Here is a 25,197-nt window from a genome sequence, read left to right as displayed (position 1 = left end):
TTGTTGTCACTGGTGACCAAGTTGCCTCCAAGGTGGCACATGACGTGCAAACTGTTTTCTGGCAGATCGCGGAGACCTACGCCTTCCTCCCCAGAGAGGCTGTGACTCGGTTCCTCATGAGCTGCACGGAATGTCAGAAGAGGATGCACTTTAACTCCAGCGGCCCGGAGCCCAAAGGTGGGGGCCACTGTTCCCAGAGGCCAGTATGATTGGTGGCACTGCCCCAGAGCCTTGTTTGATTCTGTGTAACTTTCTAATTAATTAATTACTTGATTACTTATTTGTTTTTGAGACAGTGTCTCACTGTATAGCCCAGGCTGGCCCTGAACTCTCAGCCCTCCTCCCGCCTCAGCGTCTCAAGTGCTGAGATTATGTGTGTGCCCCACACAGCTTGCTTATTGTTGTTGGTTTTTTGTTGTTATTGTTGTTATTTTTTAAGTTAAGCTTCACTTAAGTCAATGACCCATCCATCCTGCCCTTCCAGGCTTAGGCTAGCCCCTCCTTCCACCTCATTTCTAGTTAGAAACGGTTCCCTTCCTGTTCTCTGGCCGCTGCCATCCTAGCCCCTTGGCCTTGCCCATGGGCCTGTTTGCCCACTCATGTACACATGGATCTGGGTCTCTGAAGAGAGGCACACACCCCATGAGGCATGTTCCTCTTACTGTTTGGCCCTTAACACCTGCTGATGTTGGGCCCTCACTGAGGTCTGCTCCCTCCCTGTGCACACACCCATGTGCCCTCCAATCAGACTGATTAGAATTTAAAATGGACAGACCAGTTGTGATTAGCAAGTTGCCCCTTGCTCTGTTCAGCCCAGTGAGACCATCAAGGGTCCTCAATCAATATCTCCCTACACTGTCAACCATAACAGCCCATCAGAGCTTGTCTACCTGCAGCTGGCTTTGACTGTAACACAGGCCAGCACATTTAGCCATGGTTACCATGACTCTAGTGTGTCATGGGTTGGGGGTCACTGATCAGAGTTCTAGGCCTTCCCCATAACATGCTGTGCCTCTTCTGGCTGCAGCCTACAAATGATGAACCATGGTCAACAGGGCTAAGGGGTTGGGGGCAGTTGCCCGACCATGAGAACAAAGTAGGAATGGAGAGTAAGCCACTTATCCAGGTAGAACTCAAATGGCATCCACCCACCTAGGGAGGAAAAGTCAACCACATGATGACAGCCAGGTCACAGGAACACAGGCCACAGCAGAGTTTTCCTCTGAGTGCCCCTGAGGCACCTGAGCCACTTGTGACACCAGCTGACTCACCAAATCAAGAGGCTTTGCTGTCTGGGAACCACTAGTCAGTGGATGCCTGTCAGGCACATTAAACAGCTTCCAAGGTGTGAGGGTCCAGAACTTGTTAATGCTGTCCTATTGCTGAGAGCAAGCTCCTAGGCCAAGCTGTGTGGGTATGGGTCTCAGCTCTGTGCTTGGGGCTAGAAAGGGTCTCTACTCAGAGGACTGATAAGACTTGAGAGGTTGTCTGTGAGCCTGTGGGCTCAGAGCTCTAGTATGGGAGAGTGACCCCTAGGGGATGCTTGTCACAGAGCACACATGGCCTGGCCCCAGGGCCAAGACATCCTTGGCCCTGCAAATGGGCCTGGAGGGCTTTTCTCTGCTCCCTCCCCACATTGCAGGTCTGGGCCCTGAGCTAGCTGCCTGGATCCTGCCCACCCAAGTATGCTGGTCCTCTCCTGTTCCTGCCCTAATTGTTTCCATAGCAACTGGAGGAGTCAGGCACAAAACTGCTGCCTGAAGGAACAGAGGCAAGGCTGCCCTGGGGGACTGTAGGTCTCCCAGCTCCCCTGCTCTGCTTCCAACTGTGAGGAGGGTGCTCCTCCCCAAGGGCTGCAAGGTCTTCAGGCTTCTGGGCTTCTCTGTGAGGAGCCCAGCAGCAGACTTGCTTCTCTCCCCACTGACTGCCTCCCCCTTAGGAGGGTCCTTCCCACCCACAAGCCCCAGGAAAGAGGACAAGGAGGAGAAGGGGGGTTGCTCACAGCTGGCAACTGCTTAGAATATAAACCAGCTTGAGGACTGTGTGCTGAGCCTCTCTCCCTGGGCTTATCTTGACAGAAAGAGGACAGGTGTCTGCCCGTTCTCAGTCCTGGGCAGCTGACCTTCCCACTGCAGAGAAGTGACTACAGGAAATCAGACAGAGCATGGCCCATGCACGAGTGGGCACCAGGCCAGGGGGATCTGGTGTGCAGTCAGTCCTGTTCCCTGCTGTGTGTCCCACAGCAGGTTAGGGAACCTCTCTGAGAATCTCCTGCTCATCATAGCCCTGAGTTGTCAGTCCTGGCATACAGCCAAGAAAACCAAGCCCCAAAGAAGTGCCGGGTGAAATCCCTCATCCAGGCTCCCCTCACCTGCCTCCCTAGAGAGGAAAGCAGCAACATTGCCTTTCTCATCAGCAAAGTGGAAGCTGTGGTGGTGCAGATGCGTAAAAGGAGCCCACTCTGCAGAGCCTGGGCCTCGGATACCTTGGGAACATGAGCCCATTGTTAGGTTGTCGTGCTCAGGCCCAGGTGGCTTCCCTTTCCCCCTAGACCCAAAGCCAGTGGCTACAAAGGTAAGGTCAACCCCCGCCCTGAGCAAAATAGCTGTGTCCACCCACGTGCTAGATTTAAAAGGGAAAGTTTGGTTTCTGGACTGCCAGTAGAGAGCTCTGGAATCTGATAGGTTCCCTCTCTGCTCCATGGCTTGAGGCATCAGCCTCTAAATCCTTGTTGCCAGCTTTCTCCCTGACAGGAGAGACCTCTGCCCTCTGCATTCTCTCAGATTGCATCCCTGCCTGCTAGTCCTCCCTTCCCCCAGGGCAGGCTTCTTATTCCTGTCCCAGGAAGGTGGGGAGGAAGGGGGACAGGGGACAGGATGGAGTCTCCTCTGGGGCTGCTGGGAGGCTGTCCAGCTTCCTGGCCTCATGCTGAAAGGGAGAGGAGGAAGCGGAGTGGCCCCAGTGAGCAGCCTGTCCCCAGCAGAGTGTGGGGCCCAACAGCCCCTAGCTCCCCACTCCACAAACAAAGCAAGCTGCAGAGGGGGGTCTGGAAGTCGTCAGTTCCAGGGCCTCCACACCACCAATCTCCCACCAATCCCAGTGGGAACTCATTCTCAACCCGCCTGCCATCCTGGGCAGAGGAACCTCTGAGGGTGCGGTCCTGCTTTCTCGACCCTGGCAATATACTGGGACACGGTTGCAAACCCTGAGCTGGCTGTGATCAACGTGGGCTGTGCTCCTGCTTCCTTAGGAGCGTGCGGATCGCCCGCCAGACTTCTCTGCGGTTCCCAGGACCCTGCTGGCCCTTCTAGATCCCTCCTTCCTGTGCTCTCCAGTCCCATTCCTGCCCGTTGCTCTCTTCTGTCTTGCCTTGTTGGCTGGCCTTTTCTCTCCCCATTCTCACTGTGACAGTGAGAAGCTGCACAGCCTTTCTGATGGTGGTGTCCTAGCTGCAAAGAAGGGGCATTACTACAAGTACAGTCTCCTGGGTTTTTTGGGTCTGTGGGGAGCCCATAGGGCACGCTCAGTTCTTCTTGGCTGAGGAATCCACTTTATGCTCTTCAAAAAGCTTTCTTGTGCTACTCCAGGGCCCTCTTGGCGCTAATGGACTCCCACATACCTTACCCACCGTGTCTACTCCTCCTTGTTTTTCAGCCTCTTTTTCCCCTTCATGCAGTGAGCAGTAAGTATGAGTGATGAGTGATGCAGATGCATAAAAGTTGCCCACTCCGCAGGCTCCTGGAGCTTGCCCATCCATTGGCTACCTTCCTTCCACCGAGGCTTAGAATCCCTGTTTTGTTTCCGAGTCTGAACGTCACAAGGGTGGCTGGTCTTGTGGTTTCTTTGCTCCTCTTGCACATGTCCTTCAATGCCCAACAGAGCTCTTATATCCCCCTGGCCAATATCTGGAAACTTCTGTCATCTCTGGACTGAGGAGTTCTTTAGGTAAAATGTTGTGAGAATGGGCACTTGGAGAATGTGAAGACTGGGCATTCCTTTTTGGAATTTGTGTTGATTGACAGGTGCCATTTGTATCCACAGTGGAGCTGAGTGTGGCTTGGCCTGTCCTATGATGGGCAGAGCCTAAGCTGTTGATCCTTTCCAAAGCCCCGAGAGTCAGGCTGAGCACTTGGGCTGGTTTCCATTTTCCTTGGCAAGGAGGTGCTGAAACATTGCTTGGGGCCACTTCCTTGGCCTCTCGTCCTAGCAGCTGCTGGATCACTTGGCCTCTGTAGGTGATACCTCTTAACTCTCCTCTCTATATAGTATAGCATCCAACACAATGGCATCAGGCTGTCTGCAGTGGCCTGGGCACAGAGGACCACCCTATGCAGAGAGCCAAGGGAACCCCCCCCTTCCTGTTTACACTCTGCCTTAACTTGCCTGGCATGGCATCCTTCCCACCTGTGAGCACCACACGGCCACCATCGGCTTTGCATCTGTTATTTCTCCACTCACCACACCCAGAGCTCATGGGGCTCCCCCAGCCCTCGGCCTTTCTCCTTACTGTAGTGAGCCAGTTCTGGCCTCCCATGCCAGCTCCAGGACTCCCTTCCTCCCTGGAAATGTCCACCTTGGCACTGCTGCCCCAGCAGGATGCTCACTCCTGGGACTGAGGGACTAAGTACCCCATGGCCCACCAGTGCAGGTGTTCCCTGATGGCTCTGTCTGTCTGCTTTCCTGCCACAAGGATCGTGTCCACCTCTTGCAGAGCAGTCCTAGCTCCTTCGGGGTCCTGGAAGCATCTTCTGCTTTGTGGAGATTCTGGAGAGCACAGACCAGGGAAAACCCTACCTTCTGCCTACACACAGGTCACCAGCCTGGCCACTCTCCTGAGTGTAATTTTTCTTCCCTAAGCTGAACTGCCTTCTGCTTCTTGATACGCAGCCTTAGCATTCAGGTACAGTGCAAGCTACGTCAGGGCATCTTGCCTATGTAGATGGACAAATGGAGAGAGCCCCTATATGACCAGGGCCATTGGAGGGTGGGTGGCTCTTCACAGCCTCCTTGTTGTTCAGCTACTTCACCCCAGGCAGTTTCACCTTGGAGGAAATTACAGTGAAGTCGCACTTCTCAGCCAGAAACACCATGATTCAGAGATAGGAACATGGCTCTTGTCTGTGACCCCATCTCAGGGTCCTTGGAATCATTTGCCTAATGTGCTGCCTCCCACCCGCTCCATCTTAGTAGATCAGGGCCTAAAAGCTCCCTGAGGTTAAGGAAGTTAACTCTCGGTTGATAGTGGTCCGTTGAGGAAAAGAGCAGCTCCATTTTCCTACAAGCTAGGCCCATGCACACAGGATTCCCTGCCCCACCCAGACATGGTGGAGAATAGGGACTGCCCTCTCCACCGTCTGCGCAGTGCTCATGCACATTCAGTGCAGTGTCAGGCATCCAAAGTCAGTCTGGAAGTGACACTTGGGGAGCAACCCAGACTCACAGATGACACACGGCACCAGTAATGCTACAACAATATTTTCTTAAGTGGGCTGCCATGAATCTGATAACTACCATTTTGAGTCCGAGTCATCAGTATGGAATTGTATTCCAGATTCCTAGGTGACCAGTAAACATTTTTGGATACAATTTCTTTGTATGCAAGTAAGACTTGAGAGCTTTAGAGGGAAGCAGTGAACTTCTTCCTCTGATCTGGTTTTAGGGCTTTGGTGCCCTTGAAATGTATGTTTCTATTAGTTATCCAAGTTCATTAAAACACATTTGTCACTACAAAGAAGGGTATAGAGAAGTCTGGGCCCAGTCTGGCCCCGCAGGAGGGCTCCCTCCGAGTGACTCTGCCCTGTGTTTCAGAGGCTCTTTCTCCTTTTCTCACCATAGTCAACACTTAGAAAATGAGCTGTTTTAGACTCATTTCACACAAGTGTTTGTCCTCCTGCGGCTTCTTCACTTGGCACAGTGCTGCACGGGTGCAGAGGTCTCTTCAGTTGGGTGCTGGCTTCGGAGGGGTAAGTGGAGCAAATGACCCTGGGATTGCCCTGTCACCTGGCCCTGTCATCCACGTTTGCTGCAGCCTGTCTCTTGGCTGTGGTGGTGACAGAGGAGGCCAGGCAGGCTTTGCTTGGTGAGGCGGTCGCTCTCATTCCAAAGGACTCAGATCCTACCCCTTCGATGAAGTGGAGATCTTTTGACAGAAAGCCTATGGTAAAATCAACCTGGCCTGAGGCCCGTGTGAACAGGAGAGACCCAGAGAATAGGTAGCCAGGATGATGTCATGGCCACCAGAGATTCGAGAGTCATCTTTGGGGTTGGGGATTTAGCTCAGTGGTAGAGCGCTTCTATGATGGAAAAGATCAAAATACAGATGAGTAGGTATTCCCAGAGGTGTTCTCTGCAGTGTTGGTTACACTAGCCATACCTAACCAATCATAAGGGTAAATTCTTGGAAAATACCCATGGCAAAATGTTTAGGGGAAAAAAAATTACCTCTAGTGCTCATGAGGCTGAGCAGGAAGATCATGAGTTCAAGGCCAGCCTAGGCTACATACAAAGCAAGACCTCGTCTCAAAATAAATAACTTAATTAAATTAAACACCTTTTTTGAGAGGAAAGCAGACTATAATTCTCTGCATGCATATGATAACAAGTGTGCAAAGGAAAGTCACAGGGAAAATAAACAGAAGCATATGCCAGGCTGCTTGGTGCAATTACGCTTTTAGATTTTCTTCTTCACATCATTCCACACATTGCAGATTTTCTACAAAAAGAGCACACGTAGCTTTGATCCTCGGGACAGCATAGCAATAAGCAGGAGGAAAAACCCTCCTCTGCATGCGATTATGGAGGCACCAGGTTTTGGGAGGGTAGATGGCACCGGGGGCCTGGCTCAGATCTGTGAGCCATCTGGTCCCAGAGGGTGCTGGGGGCGGGGCAGTGTGGGGCTGAGGCTGGAGTGGGACAGGCAGAGGCAGGTGTTTACCAGGAGGAGCCGTCTTGGGCCAGAGTTGGAAACTTAATGCCTTCAGGGTCCTGGCAGGTGGCCTGGGTGAGCAAAGCTGTGCCCTGTGGTAAGTGGGACTGTGGCAAAGCACAGATGTCCTGCCTGTAAGAAGAGGCTGCTGCAGGGCCGCATGGTGGTCACAGGAGCCCCGTGTGACCAGACCTTCCATTTCTTTTGAAACAGACAAGTCTCACTTTTTGTTTTTTAAACTGGCACCTAACTGGCAAGCATTTTCAGCCAACTGTGTGCTGCACACCACACAGGTGGACAGTTGACCAGTGAGTGGCCACTGGCCCTGCCCTTCGTGGGGGGCATCCTCCCATCACCCCGGCCCCACCCACCCTCACCCCCGCAGCCGCACGGACTGAAAGGAGCTTCCTTTTGTCCTCCTGCAGAGAATGAGCCTCCGTCTCCTCTGGTGTCTGGCATTATCGACTACAACATGCCCCTCACCTCCACCTACTTGAAGCAGATGAAGCTACGAGTGATGAACTCTCAGGAGCAGGTAAGGTGCCTACTGTCTCCCCCAGAGACCAGGAGGTTGGGGGGCATTGCCTTTCCAGGCCTGGGGGGCCCCGCAGCAGCCTGTATAAAGGGGCAAATCAAAGAGACCCTTATCTGGTCATCTGGCCCCTAGCCAGCAGAGAGGGCAGAAGTGCGTCCTTCCTGGGAGTGTCTTCTGAAACCTGGACACTCAGCCTTGCCAGGCTTTGCCCAAGGATATTCAAGGGAGAGGTGCTCCAGAGCCACAGACCTTGGCTCTCAGGCCCTCCCCTCTGTCTGTTCCACTGCTGGCTGCTTGCCTGTGGCCTCTGTCATTCTTGCGTCCTAGACAGGCCAGGAAGATGGGCCTTGGAAAGTGGCCCAGGCCAGATAAGGCCTTGGGGCTCCCTGGTTGTTCAAGACTTCCAGATGTGGTTTGCCAAGGGATGTCAGGCACCATGAAACACGCCCCCACCCCTCCACTTGTGTCTCCCCACACAGTCCACTCGCTAACCTCTTACAAAGCAAATCGCCTGCCTTTCAGAGAAAATCTGGGTGAGCGCTGTCCTCTCCCTCTGCTCTGCTGCCACCAAAATCAGGGCATCCCTTCCTCACCTGTCTCCAGTGCCCCACCTCTGCTGATATCAAGTCCCCAAGGCTTAACTACAGGAAGGGAGCTTGTTCTCGAATGGAATCCAGGCCAGAACTCTGGGTCCATGCGGTCTTGCACTGCAAGCCTCTTGACAATGCAAACGTGTATGTGTGTGTGGGGGGGGGGTGAAAAGTGGGGAGCCTCGCGGCCGGGCCTGGATGTGGCAGGGTGAGTCTGTGTGGCAGCTGGGCCTGTGCTGCTCACTTTGAGCTCTCGGGCTGTTTGGCTTGACCTGCTGAACCGCCTCCCAAGCCCCACAACCCGGGTTCCTAGAGGCTGAAGGAAGGCAGCCAGCTTTGTTCTGGAAGGCCAGCCTCTCGTGTGTGTTTCCCCATCACCCAACAGTACCTGTCGTGGATGGCTGCAGTCAAAGGCAGTGAGTGTGTGCGGGGGTGGGGGTAAGGGGGTAGGGGTGGGGTGTGGGTGGGGAGCCTGGAGGTGGGGCAGAGCCTGCATGGTTTCTGCTTTGGGGTGGCAGTCTTGGGGTGTTATTGTTGTGCTAATACTTAGAAAATTTCACTCATACTGCACAGATCCCTGATGATTATTGAGGAGGAATCATGGCCTTTGTTTTCCTATAACCATCCACAGTGTCACTTCTCACATATGAAGAGCCAGGCACAAAACACGGACAGCTGAGAGCAGTGCCACATGGCCTTTTCTCTCCTGGGGCAGGCAGCTGGATCTGGGTCGCTGCTGGGGCCAGTGTGGTCAGTGTGGTGTGCAGACGTGACCTCTCTTCCGTGCTCCTGTCAGGTTTTATTTGGTTTTAAAATCTCACTATAGTTTCCCTTGCATCGGTAGAAGAGGGGCAGATTAACAAAGATGGGCCCTTTCTGTGAGCCAGGCTCTAGGGCTTAGCATGGGGCCCAGTGGTGCTGTTGTGAAGCCTGTCCTCCAGGGTATATGGTTATGGATACTCAGGGCGTCCGGCAGCGGGTCTGCGGCAGAGACAGGGAAGGCTTGCCACAGCAAAGGACGCCTAGGATGATGTTAGATGTGAAAGAAAGAGAAGTCCGAGACCATAGGGAGAACCTACACAAAGGCCCCAGGGCCAAGGGGAGAGTTCCCTGCTGACCTGCTGACAGAAAAGGGGATACTCCCAGCCACACTCGAGCCTCAGGTGAGTGTCTAGAAAACCAAAACTCACAGGCTGACTGACTGTCCTGGCCAGGCTCAAGCTACTCCCACAATAAGACTGCGAGAGTCATTGTCCCAAAATATTCTGGGAGTCTGGCTGCAGCTGGGCCCGGGGGTGGGAAGACTCAGAGCAGCCAGTTTCCCCTGTCTGTCTGTCGGGGAGGGGGTCAAAGGGCAAACCCTCCTTGCATACTGGCAGGTGAAGCAATAGCAATATTCCACATTCCCTTGTGCCTCCCACCTGTCAATCTCCAGTGCCCCCATCCCCCCTCCACCCCCCACCCCCAGCACACGAACAGCAGGGAGCTTCAAGGCCTCCGTCTCTCAGGCAGCAGGCAGCACTATTGTCCCTGCTTTATGGCTGGCACACAGGAGAATGAGAAATCACTCCGCTCACCCCTCACCCGATTGTTTATCTACAGCAGCAAGGCAGGGGCCAAGGACCAGAACCTCTGATGCTCCTGCTTGAGTTGAAACTAAAAATATACAGCCTTGCATTAGCAGCCTCTTCCTTACCAGTGAAGGCAGAGCAGGGTCCTCCTTAGGGCAAGTGACGTCCTCTCATCCAAAGTCTACCTTGGCCTAAGTTCTGCCTTGTCATGCCCCACACCCCAAGACAAAGTTTCACTCCATCCCTGTGACCACAGAGTGCCAAGAGCTGACACCTGTAGTGTCTGCAAGCTGCTGATGTGAGCTGTGTGGAAAGGAAAGGCAGTCCCCAGTAACTGGGGCCAGGCTAGAAAATGTCAGTTAATCATGCACTGTGGGAACAACTGCCCAATCATTCCCTTGGGGGTTTTCCAACGTTGTGCATCCAGGAGACAAGGGGGAGTGAGGGTGCATGTGCACCTCACCTCGTTCTGATCAGACAGTGAAGAGAGGAGGTGGGGTTTTCTTGCAGCTGGCCAATCATGTTGTTTGATTCAGGTTAATATGCTGGGAACTTAGTCCTTCTCTGTGTCAGATATTAGAAATATGGAAAGCTAACACCAGGGTCTGACACCTGTTAAACCCCCCCCTCCAATACACACATAAAAGGAAACTGATGATAATATTTACCCAAAGGAAAGAGATTCTTCTTGAGGTCTGATTTGTTGCAGCAAATATTTTCTCTTTCCTTAGTATGCAAGATGATATGGAGTTAAGTGACACTCTCTACAGAGACCTCCCCAAAGACTGTGACTCCAGGAGCTGCCGTCAAAGTGGCCACGATAAACTGAAAATATGGGCTGTAGTGTCCTAAAAGAGGTTTTATTTCCTGCCAGGTGTGGTGGCCCATCCCTGTAATCTTGGCACTTGGAAAGTAGAGGCAGAAAGATCCCAAGTTCAAGGCCAGCCTGGATTCAAAAAACTCAAAACAAGAGGGTTTGGTTTATCATGAACTCTCTTCTAGAGCTATAGAACTGAAACCACACTTGGTTGTACAGATGATAAATTCGTCTTCTTAGAGGAGGCAGGGTAGGGAAATGTGGTGAGCTCTGAGCTCTCAGGGAACAGCTGAGAGCCTTCCAGGAGAAGGTCAGATCCCAGGAAGGGATGCAGGCTGCACTGTGGGCCTGAGTGAACCAGTAGGTACTGACTGACCTGTCAGTTTCCAAATCCCCTTCCAGAGGGTGTTCTAAGCACTGAGAACCACACAGAATCACCCATTTACTGCCATTCACTTCTTCATATTTTTCCATTCTTTTGTAATTAAATAACACAGAGACTCTGGAGGAAAACCAGTAACAACAATAAGACAGAACAAAACTCCCCCCGCCAAAAGCACAAGAGCAAGAACACAGTGAGAAAGATCTATCATCTCCCCCGCCAAATACCTGTCCACTTCTCCCCATCTTCAGGAGCACCTTGCTAGCTTTGCCTGGAAACTGAGAGCTACCCTAAGTAGGGAAATTAGAGCCGGCCATGCACACCTTTAAACCCACTGCTCAGGAGGCAGGGGCAGGCGGATCTCTGAGTTCAAGGCCAACCTGGTCTACAGAGCGAGTTCCAGGACAGCCAGGGCTACACAGAGAAACCCTGTCTGGGGAAAAAAATGAAAGGAAATAGAGAGGGTGGGGACACCCATGGATATCACTTGTGGCTTGTGACTCTCACGGTGTCCACAAGAGGTCCATGTGCCTTCAGTGTCCCTGTGGTCCCATCTGCTCCTGAGATGCAGCGCTTGAAAGGATATCGAACTATGGAAGCCACATTTGGAAGCAGGGCCACCTTGCCCATCCCCACCCTCCCACCCCGCCCCCATGGGAACGTCATTGCTCAGAAGCAGAGGCAGAGCCCTGATCTGCTCCTCAGTCTCCTCACCGCTGCCGCAGATGCTCTGTTCAGAGGGAAGACTGCACTGGTCTCTACTCCCAGCAGTGCTAATGTCTCCTAATGGTTTTACTGTTCGCATAGCCGCGTGAAGTGATGTAAGCGCCATTGTTCAGTCCAGCCTGCTAGGGGCACCATCTTGCCTCCATTAACTTCTGCCTCCTCTTTCACTCCGCCCTAGTCCAGATACTCTCCCAGTCTTGGGGACCGATGGCCAGGACAGGCCTACCTCTACTAAGGGTCTACACCTGGAACCTGCAGGCTCACTTGGGGTCTCCAAATGATTTCCCTCGTTACCTGGAAAGCAGAGAGCTGGCACTGTTCCCAGTCAGGATTCCAGACCACTACCCCCACTTCACCCTGGGTGGCTCTGACTAAGGCATTTCACTTCTCTGTCTTCCATTTTGTTCATTAGTTACTTGAAAGCCAAAATAATGCACTTTCCTCATAGGTTTTTCTGTTTGTTTGGTTTAGTTTGGCTTTTTTGTTGTTGTTTTTTCAAAACACGGCTTCTCTGTATAACTGCTCTGGCTGTCCTGGAACTTGCTCTGTAGACCAGGCTGGCCTTGAACTCAGAGATCCTCCTGTCTCTGCCTCCTGTAAGTGCTGGGATTAAAGGCGTGCGCCAGCACCGCCTGGCCTGGCTCTAAAAGATATTATTTTTAATTGTGGGTATGTGAACATGTGTGCTGATGCCTGGGAAGCCTCCTGGAACTGGAGTTATAAATTGGTTGTGAACTACTGGCTGGGAATCAGACTTGGGTCCTTTGCAAGAGCAGTCCTTAACTACTGAGCTTTTTCCAGGCGCCCCCTCCCCACACTTTTTATTTATATTTCTTTCTTTATTTTGTGTGTGCACTTTGCGGGGAGCATTGTGTGCCACAGCATGAATGTAGAGGTCATAGGACACTTTAGGACATGGTTCTTTCCTCCTACCCTGTGGGTCCTTGGATTGAACTCAGGGTGTCAGTCAGGCTTGGCAACAGCTGCCTTTACCCACTGAATCATCTTGCCACCCCCACTTGTAAGGGAGCCAGATGATGTGAAACATAGCGAACACTGGAATGGGCGCATTAGAAGCACTTTCTGAAGCTATTTATTTCTTATTTGCAGTGCCGGGGATGGAACCCAGGGACCCACACAGGCTAAGTGAGATCTCTATCACCGAACCATCTTTCCCATCCCTCCTCACCCCTCCCCACCCCCTCCACCCCCACATTCACTTAAAACAAAACAAAAGGCTAATGTAAGGGCTGGGATGTAGCTCAGATAGCACTCTAATAGTGTTTACCCCGCTTGCATGAAGCCCTGGTCTCAGTCCTCAGCACTACAATAACCAAGCATAGTGGCCTATGCTTGTCTTCCCAGCACTAAAAGAGGCTCTGAATTTCAAGGTCATCCCCAGCTACATATTAAGTTCGAGGCCAGCTGATCCCTTGCTCAGAAGAACCCAAGAAAATGGGAAAACAAAACTAGCAAAGCGAGAGCAGAGGCTATGGCAAATCCATACGATATTTAAACTTTTTTTGAGTGTGTGATTAAGTGGCCATAACATACTCATATCATGTTGAGTTACAGCCATTACCAACTGTCTGTATTCACAGGTGGGGGGAGCCGTGGTGGCGCACAGAGAATAACCTCAGATGTCATTGCTCAGGTGTCTCTCTTCCATCACCTTTAGGCAGGCTCTCTCTCACTGGCCTGGAGCTGTAGTCGGCGGGCTGACCAGAGAGCCCAGCCTGTCTCTGCCTCCAGCGACCGCGATGTAAGTGTGCACCACCACATCCAGCTCTTTCGCATGAGCTCTGGCGAGTGGAGCGCTTTACCGACGGAACCCTCTCCGCAGCCTTAGTTCATGTTTCTTCTCATCACTTCTCACAAAGCTTGTGCCCATAAAGGAGCCACACAGTGTCTCTCCAGCTCTGTAAAACCTTTGTTGTACTTTGTGTCTCTGATTTTGGCTGCTGCAGGTCCCTCACAGGTGTGGCCTCAGGCAGCATTGTCCTGCCTCACCTGGATGCATTGACTTAGTGCTGTATCTTCAGGGTCCTTCGAGTCAAGGACTGTGTCAGAACTTCATCCTTTCACAGCTGAGAAAAATCTCTTTGTATGAGACTGTTACTTCATCTATCCATCCATCGATGGACATTTGAGCTGCTGGTACTTTCAGCACATCGCTCATTTTTTAAAATTTTATTTTTATTTATTTATTACTATTATGTGTATACACACATACACACACACACACACACACACACACACACACACACGCCTATGCTCATGTGTTTGTATGTGCACCGTGTATGTCCAGTACCCACAGTAGCCAGAAGAGGGCATCAGATCCCCTGGAACTAAAGGACCTAGAGTTAGTCAATATCTAGGGACTGGGAGCTAAGCCTGGGTTCTCTGCTCTTAACTTCTGAGCCATCTCTCCAGCCCCACAACCACATCACTTCTGGATTATTTCTTGAAGAAGGGAAGCATTGAAGCGGGACAGTGTTCCTTCCCTCCGAGCTCTTCCTCCTCTTTTTTGTCCCATGAGCTTTCTCACCCTACTCTTCGATCAGAATACCCCAAGAAAATGGCAGACCCCAAGGAGAACCATTGTCCCTCGGTCACAGTGAGTCAGACTGGGCCTGGCTTCTAGGTGCTGCCCTGGGCAGAGAGGTTGGGAGCCCGCAGACAGTGATGCCCTCCTCCTCTTCCTCCATAGCTGAGGTCACACGAGAGTTTGGAGGAATAGCAGAATGGGAAAGTGTCCACATCTGCTAAAGCTCAGTGTTTGAACTTGGGTGGCCTTTTTACTAAGATGTTGTTTGTTTGTTTGTTTGTTTGTTTGTTTTTATGTGCATGAGTGCTTGCCTGCGTGTATGTCTGTGCACCATGTGCATGGACATGGAGACTAGCAGAGGGTGTCAGATCTCCTGGGACTGGAGTTAAGGATGGTTATGAGCTCTCATGTGGGTGCTGGGCAGGTGAGGGCCCTGGCCCTGCAGGAACAAGTGCTCTTAAGAGCTGGACCATCTCTCAGAGGTATGGGTGTGTCACCCTTAAAAATTTTTTTTTAAAGATTTATTTTTTTATTATGTATACAGAAGAGGGCGCCAGATCTCATTACAGATGGTTGTGAGCCACCATGTAGTTGCTGGGAACTGAACTCAGGACCTCTGGAAGAGCAGTCGGTGCTCTTAACCTCTGAGCCATCTCTCCAGCCCCCCAAAAATTTTTTAAATGATTTATTTACTCTTATTTTATGTGCATTAGTGTTTTGTTTGCATGTGTGTCTCTATGAGGGTGTCAGATCCCCTGGAACTGGAGTTATAGACAATTATGAACTATACCATGTGGGTGCTAGGAATTGAACCAGGTCCTCTGGAAGAACAGCTCTTAACCGCTGAGCTCCCTGGGTATGTCTCCTTAAAGAGCAATCTCTGGAGAGTAGGATTGGACCTTCTAAGCCTATGGAGAAAATAAAAGAAATAAAAATTGCTCATCACACCCAAGAGTGGGTCAATGGGAACAAGAAGAGAAACCGCAACTATAAAGCATGAAGACAAGGGCTGCAGCTGGAATTATGGAGAGTGCTTGCCTGGTGCCCACAAAGACCTGGGCTCCGTCCTTAGGACCCCCATAAAACACCACTGAATCTAACACCAGTAAATCACAGGACATGTGAGTGGCTTAAATTCCACTACAGAGACAAGAAGGCTCAGATGGGCCTTTTAAAAAAAATAGCAAAAAAAAAAAAAAAAAAAGACAGTGGTGGCGCACGCCTTTAATCCCAGCATTCAGAGGGCAGGAGTGCAGAGGCAGGCAGATCTCTGAGTTTGAGGCCAGCCTAGTCTGCAGAGCGAGTTCCAGGATAGCCAGAGCTGCACAGAGAAACCGTGGCAGTGGTGGTGGTGGTGGTGGTGGTGGTGGTGGTGGTGGTGGTGGTGGCGGTGGCGGCAGCGGCGGCGGCGGCTGCTGCTCTTCCAGAAGTGCTGAGTTCAAGTCCTAGCAGCCACATGTCCTGAGTTTAATTCCCAGCAACCACATGGTGATTCACAACCATCTATAATGAGATCTGGTAACTTCTTCTGGCCTGCAGGTATATATGAAGGCAGAACACTGTATACATAATAAATAAATTTTTTAAAAAAGTAAGCAAAATCTAACCACTTGGTATTTACTGATATGTTTATTAATGAGCAAACAAATGTTCATTGTTAGAAAGTGCCATGTGCCCATGTTGAAAGGAAACCTTCCTGGGGATGCTCAGAGTGTTCCTCGGCTAGCCCTTGGGTGGAGAGGTCAGATGTTGTGAGGCAGCATCTTTGTGCTATGGCATTCAGTATGGCTTTGCCTTCTTCAGTTTTCATTAATCAATATCTAAAAAATGTCAGTGTCTGCATCCAAGCAATACAGGTGGGCCTGGAGGCATCCATGGCCGTGTAGCCTTGGCCAGACCATTCTCACCCTCCTCCCTGGGCTCGTCTGTGCTGGGGCGGGGGCCATGCCCTTCACCCCCAGACCTTACTGTTCTTGCTGGCCTCCTCTCTTGTCCCACCCCTGGTCTTCTGGAGGAAGACCTCTGTGGCCTCTGGGATTGCCCCCTTGTCCCCTGACCCGTACAGGGGGCTGGCTCAGCTTGCTGCTTTGGGAGGCCCAACACCAGTGACCACATTTTCGAGATCATAGAATCTCTTGCCCCAGAGACCTCTCTGGCTCTGGAGAAGGGTTTGAGCTGAAGCAAGAAAAGCAAAATCAGTGGAAACACTGGCCTTGGCCAAGGTGGCTGCCTGGATTTTTCCCAGCAAGTGTGGTCCTTGGAGCATTTCCACCGAGGGGTTCTGCTGACAGGGTCTGCCTGTGACCCCAGGGCAGCTTGCCCTCAGAAGTGCCCTCTCCCTCTCTGCAGGCCTTGTATCTTTTCTTTTCTGGTTTTGTTTGTCTGCATTTTTACTTTTATTAGGAGATGAAAACAGTATACCCTGCCCCAACCTGCCCACTTCAGTTTCTGTTCTCAACATAGATGGCCTCTTTTCTTTTCCTATCCCTCATCCATCTCTTCTGTATTTTCTTTCTCTCTCTAAGTAACAAGTTTATACTGCTCGTACTTGTTTTATTATTATTGTTTTAATTTGGGGTTTTTTTTGTCATTGTTTAAGAATTTCTTGATATGAGAGATAGTTTGAAAGTCTTCCACTCCTGAAGCACTGGTGTCTCTCTATTTAGAGAAATCACTGTTCCTTATTTACATTGTTACTGTGCACGTAATACTTGTAGCTGACCCAATTAGCATGCCACGACTGCATTTGCTTTCCCTGGATTTTCCAGCGTTGGCCACTGCCTCTTTTCCTCAGCCTTGGTCCTGTATCTTTTGATCTTTCTTGTGCTGAGAAGGCTTGTCCCTTCTCTCTTTATGAGCTCAGATTCACTCCCTTTTTCCTTTTTCTTTTTTCCTTCCTTCTTTCTTTCTTTAATACCTCCTACATTTGAATCTCAAAAAAAGCCAACCACAACAGCCCTGTGTTTCCTTTTAGTAATGTTTTCATTCTTGTGATAGATTATGTTTGAGAGGAGTTTTAGATTTACAGAAGCATTGAGATAAGGGGATTCCCACATTCTCCTCCACCCTACTAGCAGTTTCAACTATTAGTAACGTGTTACAGTGGCCAAGCAGGAGCCAACATTGATACACTGTTAACTGAAGTCCAAGTTTATTTCCCCTCCGAGACTTCACCAGTCATGTCTGTCCAGGATACATTATCACACTGAGCTGTCCAGTGCTTTAAGGCTCCCCTGGGCTGTGGCATTTTTCTGAGATTTTCTTGGGTTGTGATGACCTTGACAGTTGTCATGAGTGCTGGTCATGTGCCTTGTGGGATTTTGGCATTTCTCTGATGTCTTTCTCAATATAAACGGTAATGTTTATGGTCATTCCAAGGAAGAGCACAGGCACAGAGTAGTACCTTCGTCACCTCACATAGCAGCTTCTGACTGTCAACATGATTTATCTGATGCTGGCTTTGATCGCACCTGGCTCAGGCCATGTCTCTTGATCTCTTCCCTAGAGTTGCCCGCTCCATTCCTGAGGAGGACAGTGAAGGACCTGCCAGAGCCCTGGCTGCCCAGGCAATGCAGTTTTCTGTCCTTTCCTCCCCGCTCAGTCTGGCCACCTGGCTGCTTACTTCATACCCTGTTCACAGTGCCCCTCCATTTTGCTGGTCAGTTTTATTCCAGGTTGGGCCTCTGGGAACTTCTGCAGCCTTTCCACACGTGCCCCTCTGGGTCTGCCTTCTTTGGTTCTTTTGCTTTGGGGTCTGGTTTGATGTTTTTGGTTTGTCATAACTCGCTGGTACTGCAATAGTCCAGTTCATCTCATCTTTCCTGTCCCAGCTCCAGAAACAGCCATTTTCCCAGAGAGCCTGCTTCCTCTTCTTGGAAAGTCATACTGAAAATAAAATTGGGGTATTAAGTGTGCTTGCTGTTGGAGCATCCTCTCCTTCAGACCCTCTAGGCAGACAAAGACAAACATGTCTTCATTTTCATTTACATTTTTATGCATTATTTATTCATTTATTTTGTGTGCATATGTGTATGGGTATACGTGTGCTACAACATGTATGGAGATCAGAGGACAACTTTTGGGACGAGTCAGTTCTCTCTTTCCACTGTAGGTTCCCAGGATTGAACTCAGGACATCAGATTTGGTAACAGGTGCCTCTACCTTTTCATTTTTTAATATTTGATCTTTGTCTCTGTGAGTTTGAGACCAGCCTGGTCTACGAAGTGAGTTCCAGGACAACTGGGGCTATTATACAAAGAAATACTGTCTCAGAAGAAAAAAAACCTGTCCATTTAGAGCTTACTCTAATATACTGTAATATGTAAATCTTGCTTACCCTTTTGTCTCAGCATCTTGTATTACCTATTTAGGGGCTGAGGGTGTAGCTCAGTGTTAGAACACTTGCTTATAGCACATATGAGGCCCTGTATTTCATCCCCAGTACCACAAGATGATGATGATGATGATGATGATGATGAGGAGGAGGAGGAGGAGGAGGAGGAGGAGGAGGAGGAAGAATATATTTTCCCCACAGCCTGGAGACTACCTTTATACCTCACCAGATTTTCATTCACTCAGAATCCATTTGTGTTCATTCCCCTGGCCTTTGCCTGTTCCTGCACTATGCTCTGTTAAGTATTAAGGCTTTATAATCTCAGGAATGGATGCTCTCTCGCTGACTTTCTTTTTCAAAGTTTTATTGACTTGAAAAAAAGTTTTTTTAGGGGGAGGGAATGCTTCTTTAATGTATCCTCTCCTTGCTGGGGGAGGCCCACCTGACTTGACTATAGGAGAACTAAGCAATACGTTTGGCCCCAAGCCTTTTGTTCACTCAGCAACCTGCTGGAGTCTGGAGACTGTAAACAGGTCAGCTAGTACCCTCACCATCCTGAAGATGGGTTCAGCACAACTGGCATTTTTCTTTTGTTTTTTTAAAAGATTTATTTGTTTCTACTTTATGTGTATGAGTGTTTGGCTGCATGCATATGTATATGCACCATATGTGTGCAGTGCCCTCAGAGGCCAGAAGAGGGCACTGGATCCCCCAGAGCTGGAATTATAGATGGTTGTGAGTGGTCATGTGCTGGGAACTGAGTCCAGGTCCTCTGTAAGAGAAGCAAATACTCTTAACCACTGAGCCATCTCTCCAGCCCCACTATTGGTATTCTTGATCTGGAGGAAATGATCTCTCAGAGCAAGACAGAGGGAAGTGTGGGAAGCTCACTGTCAAATGTATCTGGTTGAGAGGCATCGTTTTCCTGATTAATATACTATGGAAAGCCGGGCGGTGGTGGCGCACGCCTGTAATCCCAGCACTTGGGAGGCAGAGGCAGGTGGATCTTTGTGAGTTCAAGGCCAGCCTGGGCTACAGAGCTAGTCCAGGACAGGTTCCAAAGCTACAGAGAAACCCTGTCTCGAAAAACTAATACACACACACACACACACACACACACACACACACACACACACACACTCACTATGGAATATCCTCAAATGTTTTCTAGAAATTTGCTGTAACTTCCAAATACCCCAAGAGAATGAATGTTCTTTTACTGGGACAGCTTGGATTCACAGAGGCCTGGCCCTCTTCTCCTGCCACACCCCTGAAGCTCTGTGGAAAATAAACAGAAACAGCTAGCATCCCCTCTCTTTCATGGGCTGGACAGCCTGAGCCTAAAAGGGCTGCTGTCTCTGGCAGCTCAAGTCCCTATCCAGGCTGTGAGAGTTCCAAGGCAACCAGGAAAAAATGTCTGCAGTACCTGTAATTTCCTAGCACAGGCACCATGGCTGTGTGGACCATGAACAGAAATCCTATGTGCAGGCCTACCTCATGCGCGCCTCACCTGTGTCTGCCGGAAAGCTGGGATGGAGGCCAGGAGTCACTAGCTAGGCCCCAGAGAAGAAAGGAAAAGCTCGCTCCTCCCAGAGTTTCACTGTAAGGCAGCCCAGCAGCTCAGCCCAGCTCTGCCCCTAAGGACAAGAGTACTCCAGCAGGAGAGGAGGCAGGAAAGAGCGGCTCAGATGGTCCAGATGGTCACTGAACTGAAAGCTGACCTTGTGACCCATCGCTGAGACCCAATGGGAATTTGTGATCTTGTCCCTAGGCCTGGATTTTATTGCATACTATTTTTACACCCTTGTCCTGGTAGGAGAAAACTCCTCGGCCTGGTTTTTGGGTTATCTCTTCCTTTCATGGCTAGTGGGATATTTGGGGGTTGGGCTTTTTGGGCCCTAATTGGCTTTTGTCATCTTTTCTTGAGGGCAAGGCCTTCCTGTTAAGGTGCCTAAATGCAGCCACTGAATACAGTGGCTGGGGCTCACACACTCCTGGGAGGCCCAGGCAGACCTGTCACCTCAGCAAGAAGGGACTCACAAGCCTGACTCCATGCCATGGGCAGTAGCCTAGGGCTTTGTAACCAGACCTGAAAGATACAGGAGGGTTTCAGCCGCCTCAGCAGCTGATGTCTGGAGATCAATTAGAGATAATGGCTCTGTGTTGACCGGAGAAGCCGTGGCCAAGCTTTTTCCTGGTTGTAACCATGTTTACATCATTAACAGGCTCACTCTCTTTTGAGGTTGGATTTGTGCTGGCTGCTTTGTTTAATGCAGAGGGACCAGTATAGACCCTTGGCAGGCTGGTAGCTTTGCCACCCCCATTCAGATGGAGAGAGTGGCTCCCTGACCCCTCCCCCCATGACAGGGCCACTGTTGCGTGCATCTGAGGAAATCGCTTCCTTAATTTACTCCGAAGTCATTTGTTCCTAATAAGTGCTGGGAGCCACTGAACACCAGGAATCTGGCAGTGAAGAGCACAGAGAACCTATCCACCCTCCACACTCATAGGCTATGGAGATGATAAATAAGTCCGGAAGAGAAAACAGGAAAGAGCAAGATGTTTGGGCAGAGAGTTCAAGTGGAGTAAGATGATATGCTTCTGAGGAAGAGATCTCTGAAGAGGTGTGAACTATTCACTGACTGATGAGAACTAGCCAGCCCTCTGGGCTTTCCTACAGAGGAAACAGCAGGTACAAAGGCCTTGGGGTAAGATGGAAAGAATGAGGAGAGAAGGAGCACCCTGCAAAGACAGCTCTTGAAGAGCTTGCCAACTGGGTACAAAGTTTGCTGTGTGCCACATGCTGCAACCAGAGCAGAGCAGGACTTGACCAGGTATGATGATAACAAGTGAAAGTATCTAGTGGCTCTGGTATGGAGCATGGCTACCTCACTTTCCCTTCTGAGGGCTGCAGCTTCCCTGTTCCAGAGGAGCAGCAGGTCTGGGCTGGGTCCCAGCACTTAGCAGAGCCTGTTTTCACTGTGGAGCCCCTTTTCCAAGGAAGTGGGGTGGTGGAGTCTAGGCCATTTCCGGCTAGCATCAGACAGGTGTGTCACTGGCAGATCCATGCCAGGCCCGGAGCCCAATCACTTGCCCTCCTTCACCACTCTCCCCAATAACAGGACCCGAGAGCCTTAAGTTGGGGGGCTGGAGACAGTTGGGTAGGAGGATGCAGGCCTCACTAGCCTGAGGTCAATTAAAATGATGGTGAGTGTCACCCTGCGCCCCGCTAAAACCATGCTGAGGAAGCTTGCTGTTTTCCTACCCAGTGCATCTGCAAGTTCAGGGACTCTGCATTTGTCCCTCCGACCTCACAGCACAGGACAAGCTAGAGGTGCCTGGCTCTGAGCACTGTCTCCTAGGAGTCCTTTTCTGGAAAGAAGGCACATGGGGGTGGCTTCCTGCCTGTCTGGTCCATGGAATCCTAGCAGCCTGAGTAGCCAAGTGTGGGGTTCTGTCGCTCCTGAAGCGAGAGGGCGGGAGGTCCTGCTGTGAGGCCCTCAGTGCCCAGTGCCGTTGGTGTCTGGACAGTGCTGTTCAACTTTCCTTTGGCGTCTTATCCCATCCAAGGCGAGAGGAGGGTGGTGCAAGGCTAGTGCAGCAAAACAAACGCTTTCCCAGAAGGCTGCAGAGTCATGTTGCTGCCTTTCTAGGCCAAACTCCAGAAGTGTTGCTGCCTCTATAGGCAGAAGGGAGACTGCAAAAGAAAGAACGCATTTTCTATCCTGTGTAACTGGGAAAGACTATGCAGGTCCCAGGTAAGCTAGCTTCTGCCATGGGACCTGCCATGGCCTGGGTGCCTTCATCTGAGCTTGGCATTGCCTTTGGATAGTAAGATGGTTCTGTCTGGAACAGGAGAGAAAAAGGAAAGGAAATGGATCTGGAGGATCAGGAGGCAAGGAGAAAGCAGGAGCACCAGAAGTCGGTTGCTTCCTTTGTGCAGAAGGCTGAGGCTCCATTTCGGAGTACCTATATAACCTGCATGACGTCCTGTCAGTGAAAGCACATCCATCCCCTGCATCCTAACACTGTTGTTTCCCAAGGAGGGGGAGGAGCAGAGAAAGGAAAACAGTCACTAGGGTAGTGTCAGGCTGAGGTCATCAGGGCTCCAGTGCCCTCAGCTTCATCAGACAGGCCTAGGTCTGCCAATCTACCCTGGTCCCTGAACCTGCTGTGGGCCACACAGGGACTGTGACTGTCATCAGTGACTGGCAACTCATATCATTGACACTAGTCCTCTCTCAGTTGGTGAGGCTTAGCATCCCACAAGGTTGTTGGCTCAGGAGTCCTGTCTTAACAGAGCTTGCCATGCGTCCTAGAGACCCAAACCTTGGTCCAAACCCCAGCATGCCCCTTGCTTCCAGTTCTGTGACTAGACTATTTTTACCCCATGGCTCTGCCCATCAGCTTCCTGAATGCTGGGTGACTTCAGTCACCTAGTCTCTCAAAGTCTCCAGCCTTCCTGTGCATGTGACATTATTATTATCACCCTTATTGCTTGCTGACTGTATAACTAGCCTGGTTAGGAGGCTGTGGGGTGACAGGAATTGGTTCCAAAGTGCTCTGGATCACTAGGACATGGTAGCTGGCTTGGCTTGTTGCCTTTTTCAAGCTTTCAATGGATATACATTGTCCATACCAACCCATATGCAGACAAGTACAGAGTAGACAACTGATATAGTTTGATGCACTGCCTACTTCCTATAGCCAATATCTAGAGCAAGAGACAACATTGTCTATATCTCCAAAAACCCTTGTGTCCTTCCAAGTCACTGCTACAAACAAAGGTGACCACTAGACTGACTTTTACTAGCACAGATTGGTTTAGCCTGTTGCAGGCAACTGCAGCATTACCCCCCTCCCCCAGGCCTGTGAGGGTCATCATACACACCATCAGTAGTTTGTTCCTTGCACTACTGAGCAGCGATAAGCTACTACCATTCTCTTCCCTGGCTATGGTGGCCGAAGTCTGGGAGCTTTCTGATGGAACTGCTGAGTCTAACCCTGCTAGGAGCACTCTAGGCTAGTATTGGTTTGGTTTTAGAGACAGGGTCTCACTATGTATCCCTGCCTCCTGAGCACTGGGATTGAAGGCCCACCACCATGCCTGGCTAAGTTATGTTCTTCAGGGGCCATCTGTCTATACATCCACAGGAGTGGAAGCTCTGGGGTGGGTAGTCTGGGCCTCACCGTAGAGCCTCTCCCAAGGGGCCAGGGAAGAAGGGAGAAGAGGCCTGGGCACTGCACTCACTCCAGCAGGGTCCCAGCAAGTGTCCAGTGTTCAGCACCAAGCCAAGCTCTGCTGGAGTGAGGGTCTTGGTGCCTGAGGAAGACCCTGGTAGGCCCTGCTGTGTGGAATGATGTGAGCACTCTGTTGTTGAAGGGCCTTCCCCAGTTCCTGAGCTTGCAGTCTGATAGGGGAGAAGAGGCATGAGGCAGGAAACTGTCAGCTCTACATATATGACAAAATTGACAGGTACCTGCCTCCAGACAGGTTGTCACCTAAGAGCCAGTCTGTCACCTTGGCACTCTTGAGTTTAGCAAGGTCCAGGCTTAGTGACAGTGGATGGGGCTTTGTTGACAGTCTGTGCATCTTCCTACCTAGCAACCCCTTTCCACCCTGTGCATCTGTCAACACAGCTTATATGTCACCTTGGCCGAGGCCTCCTGACACACCACTTCCTTCTTCGTGGCCCCATAACTGTCGAGAATATACCTCCTACGATCAGCATCAGATCAGGAGGCCACATGGTCATCTGCTTAATGTCCTCCCCCTTGCTGGCCTGCAGGTACCCAAAGACAGACCTCCATCTGCATCATCCCCGGCTGTGTTACCTGCACTGGTCATGATGCCTGGCACAGGCGAGGAGCTCTGTACACAAGGAGCACATGCTTGAAAACATGCATGATCAGGGGCACAGAGGGTTGCTCATGGATGAAGAGGGGCAGAAGATGGTGACTCTGTCACAGCAGAGTTCCCAGAAAAGACCAGAAGATCAGGCCAGTAGGGCTGCACAGTCCTTGGACACCAGAACTGGAACTGGGAGCTGTAGAAGGTTTCGTAATAGGATAGTAACAAGCCCAGAGGGCACCTGGTGGCATTTTAAAGCAAGGCACTAAGGGGTTGGAGAGAAGGCTCAATGCTTACAGCACTTGCTGTTCTTGCAGAGGACCTAAGTTCAATTCCCAGCAACCACTTGGTGGCTTAAAACCATCTATAACTCCAGTTCAAAGGGATTCGCCCTCTTCTGACCTGATCCAGGCACAGACACAGAACACATACATACATACATACATACATACATACATACATACATACATACAGGCAAAATACTCATACACATAAAATAAATCTGTAAGTGCCCTTTTCTTTTTTTAAAGGAGAATAATGGATGTGTAAGTATCCTGTGGCCATGGCTACCGGGGGCACATTTTCCCCAGTCAGGCTCCCTTGGTGTGTTCACAAGGGAAAGCCAACAGAGCAGGGAGGCACACTGGACTGCTACACCTAGATTTCAGCAAAGGGCCTGAGCTGGCTGGGAGGTTACAGCCAGCTAAACTGCCTACTGGGAAGTATAAATGGGTTAACTGAGCTACTCCTCTGCCCCAGTTGTAACCCAAAGTTGTGTATAATGAAGACACCTCCCACTTCTCACCATCTTTGGTTCAGAGAAGAGACACTTTTCAGGAACCTTCTCCCCACCCTTCAAGAGACTCTTCTCTTCTTTCTCCATGATGGCCCTGAACCCGGGGTATCTCCATGATGGCCC

At 50.6% G+C, this 25,197-nt stretch overlaps 1 protein-coding gene across 3 annotated transcripts in view; it reads left to right on the top strand.

The window, feature by feature from the left end:
• Nol4l (nucleolar protein 4 like) overlaps positions 1-25,197 on the top strand; it is a 121,137-nt gene that overhangs the window by 53,690 nt on the left and 42,250 nt on the right. For all 3 annotated transcript variants that reach the window (XM_076570886.1, XM_006985464.4, XM_042276514.2), the window contains 2 exons: positions 66-177; positions 7,351-7,460. In XM_076570886.1, the coding sequence (XP_076427001.1) occupies positions 66-177; positions 7,351-7,460 (222 nt within the window). The remainder of the gene's footprint in view (positions 1-65; positions 178-7,350; positions 7,461-25,197) is intronic.

The sequence above is a fragment of the Peromyscus maniculatus genome, chromosome 4 (assembly GCF_049852395.1).
Source record: "Peromyscus maniculatus bairdii isolate BWxNUB_F1_BW_parent chromosome 4, HU_Pman_BW_mat_3.1, whole genome shotgun sequence".
Taxonomy (NCBI): domain Eukaryota; kingdom Metazoa; phylum Chordata; class Mammalia; order Rodentia; family Cricetidae; genus Peromyscus; species Peromyscus maniculatus.
This window is presented reverse-complemented; position numbering and strand designations above follow the sequence as displayed.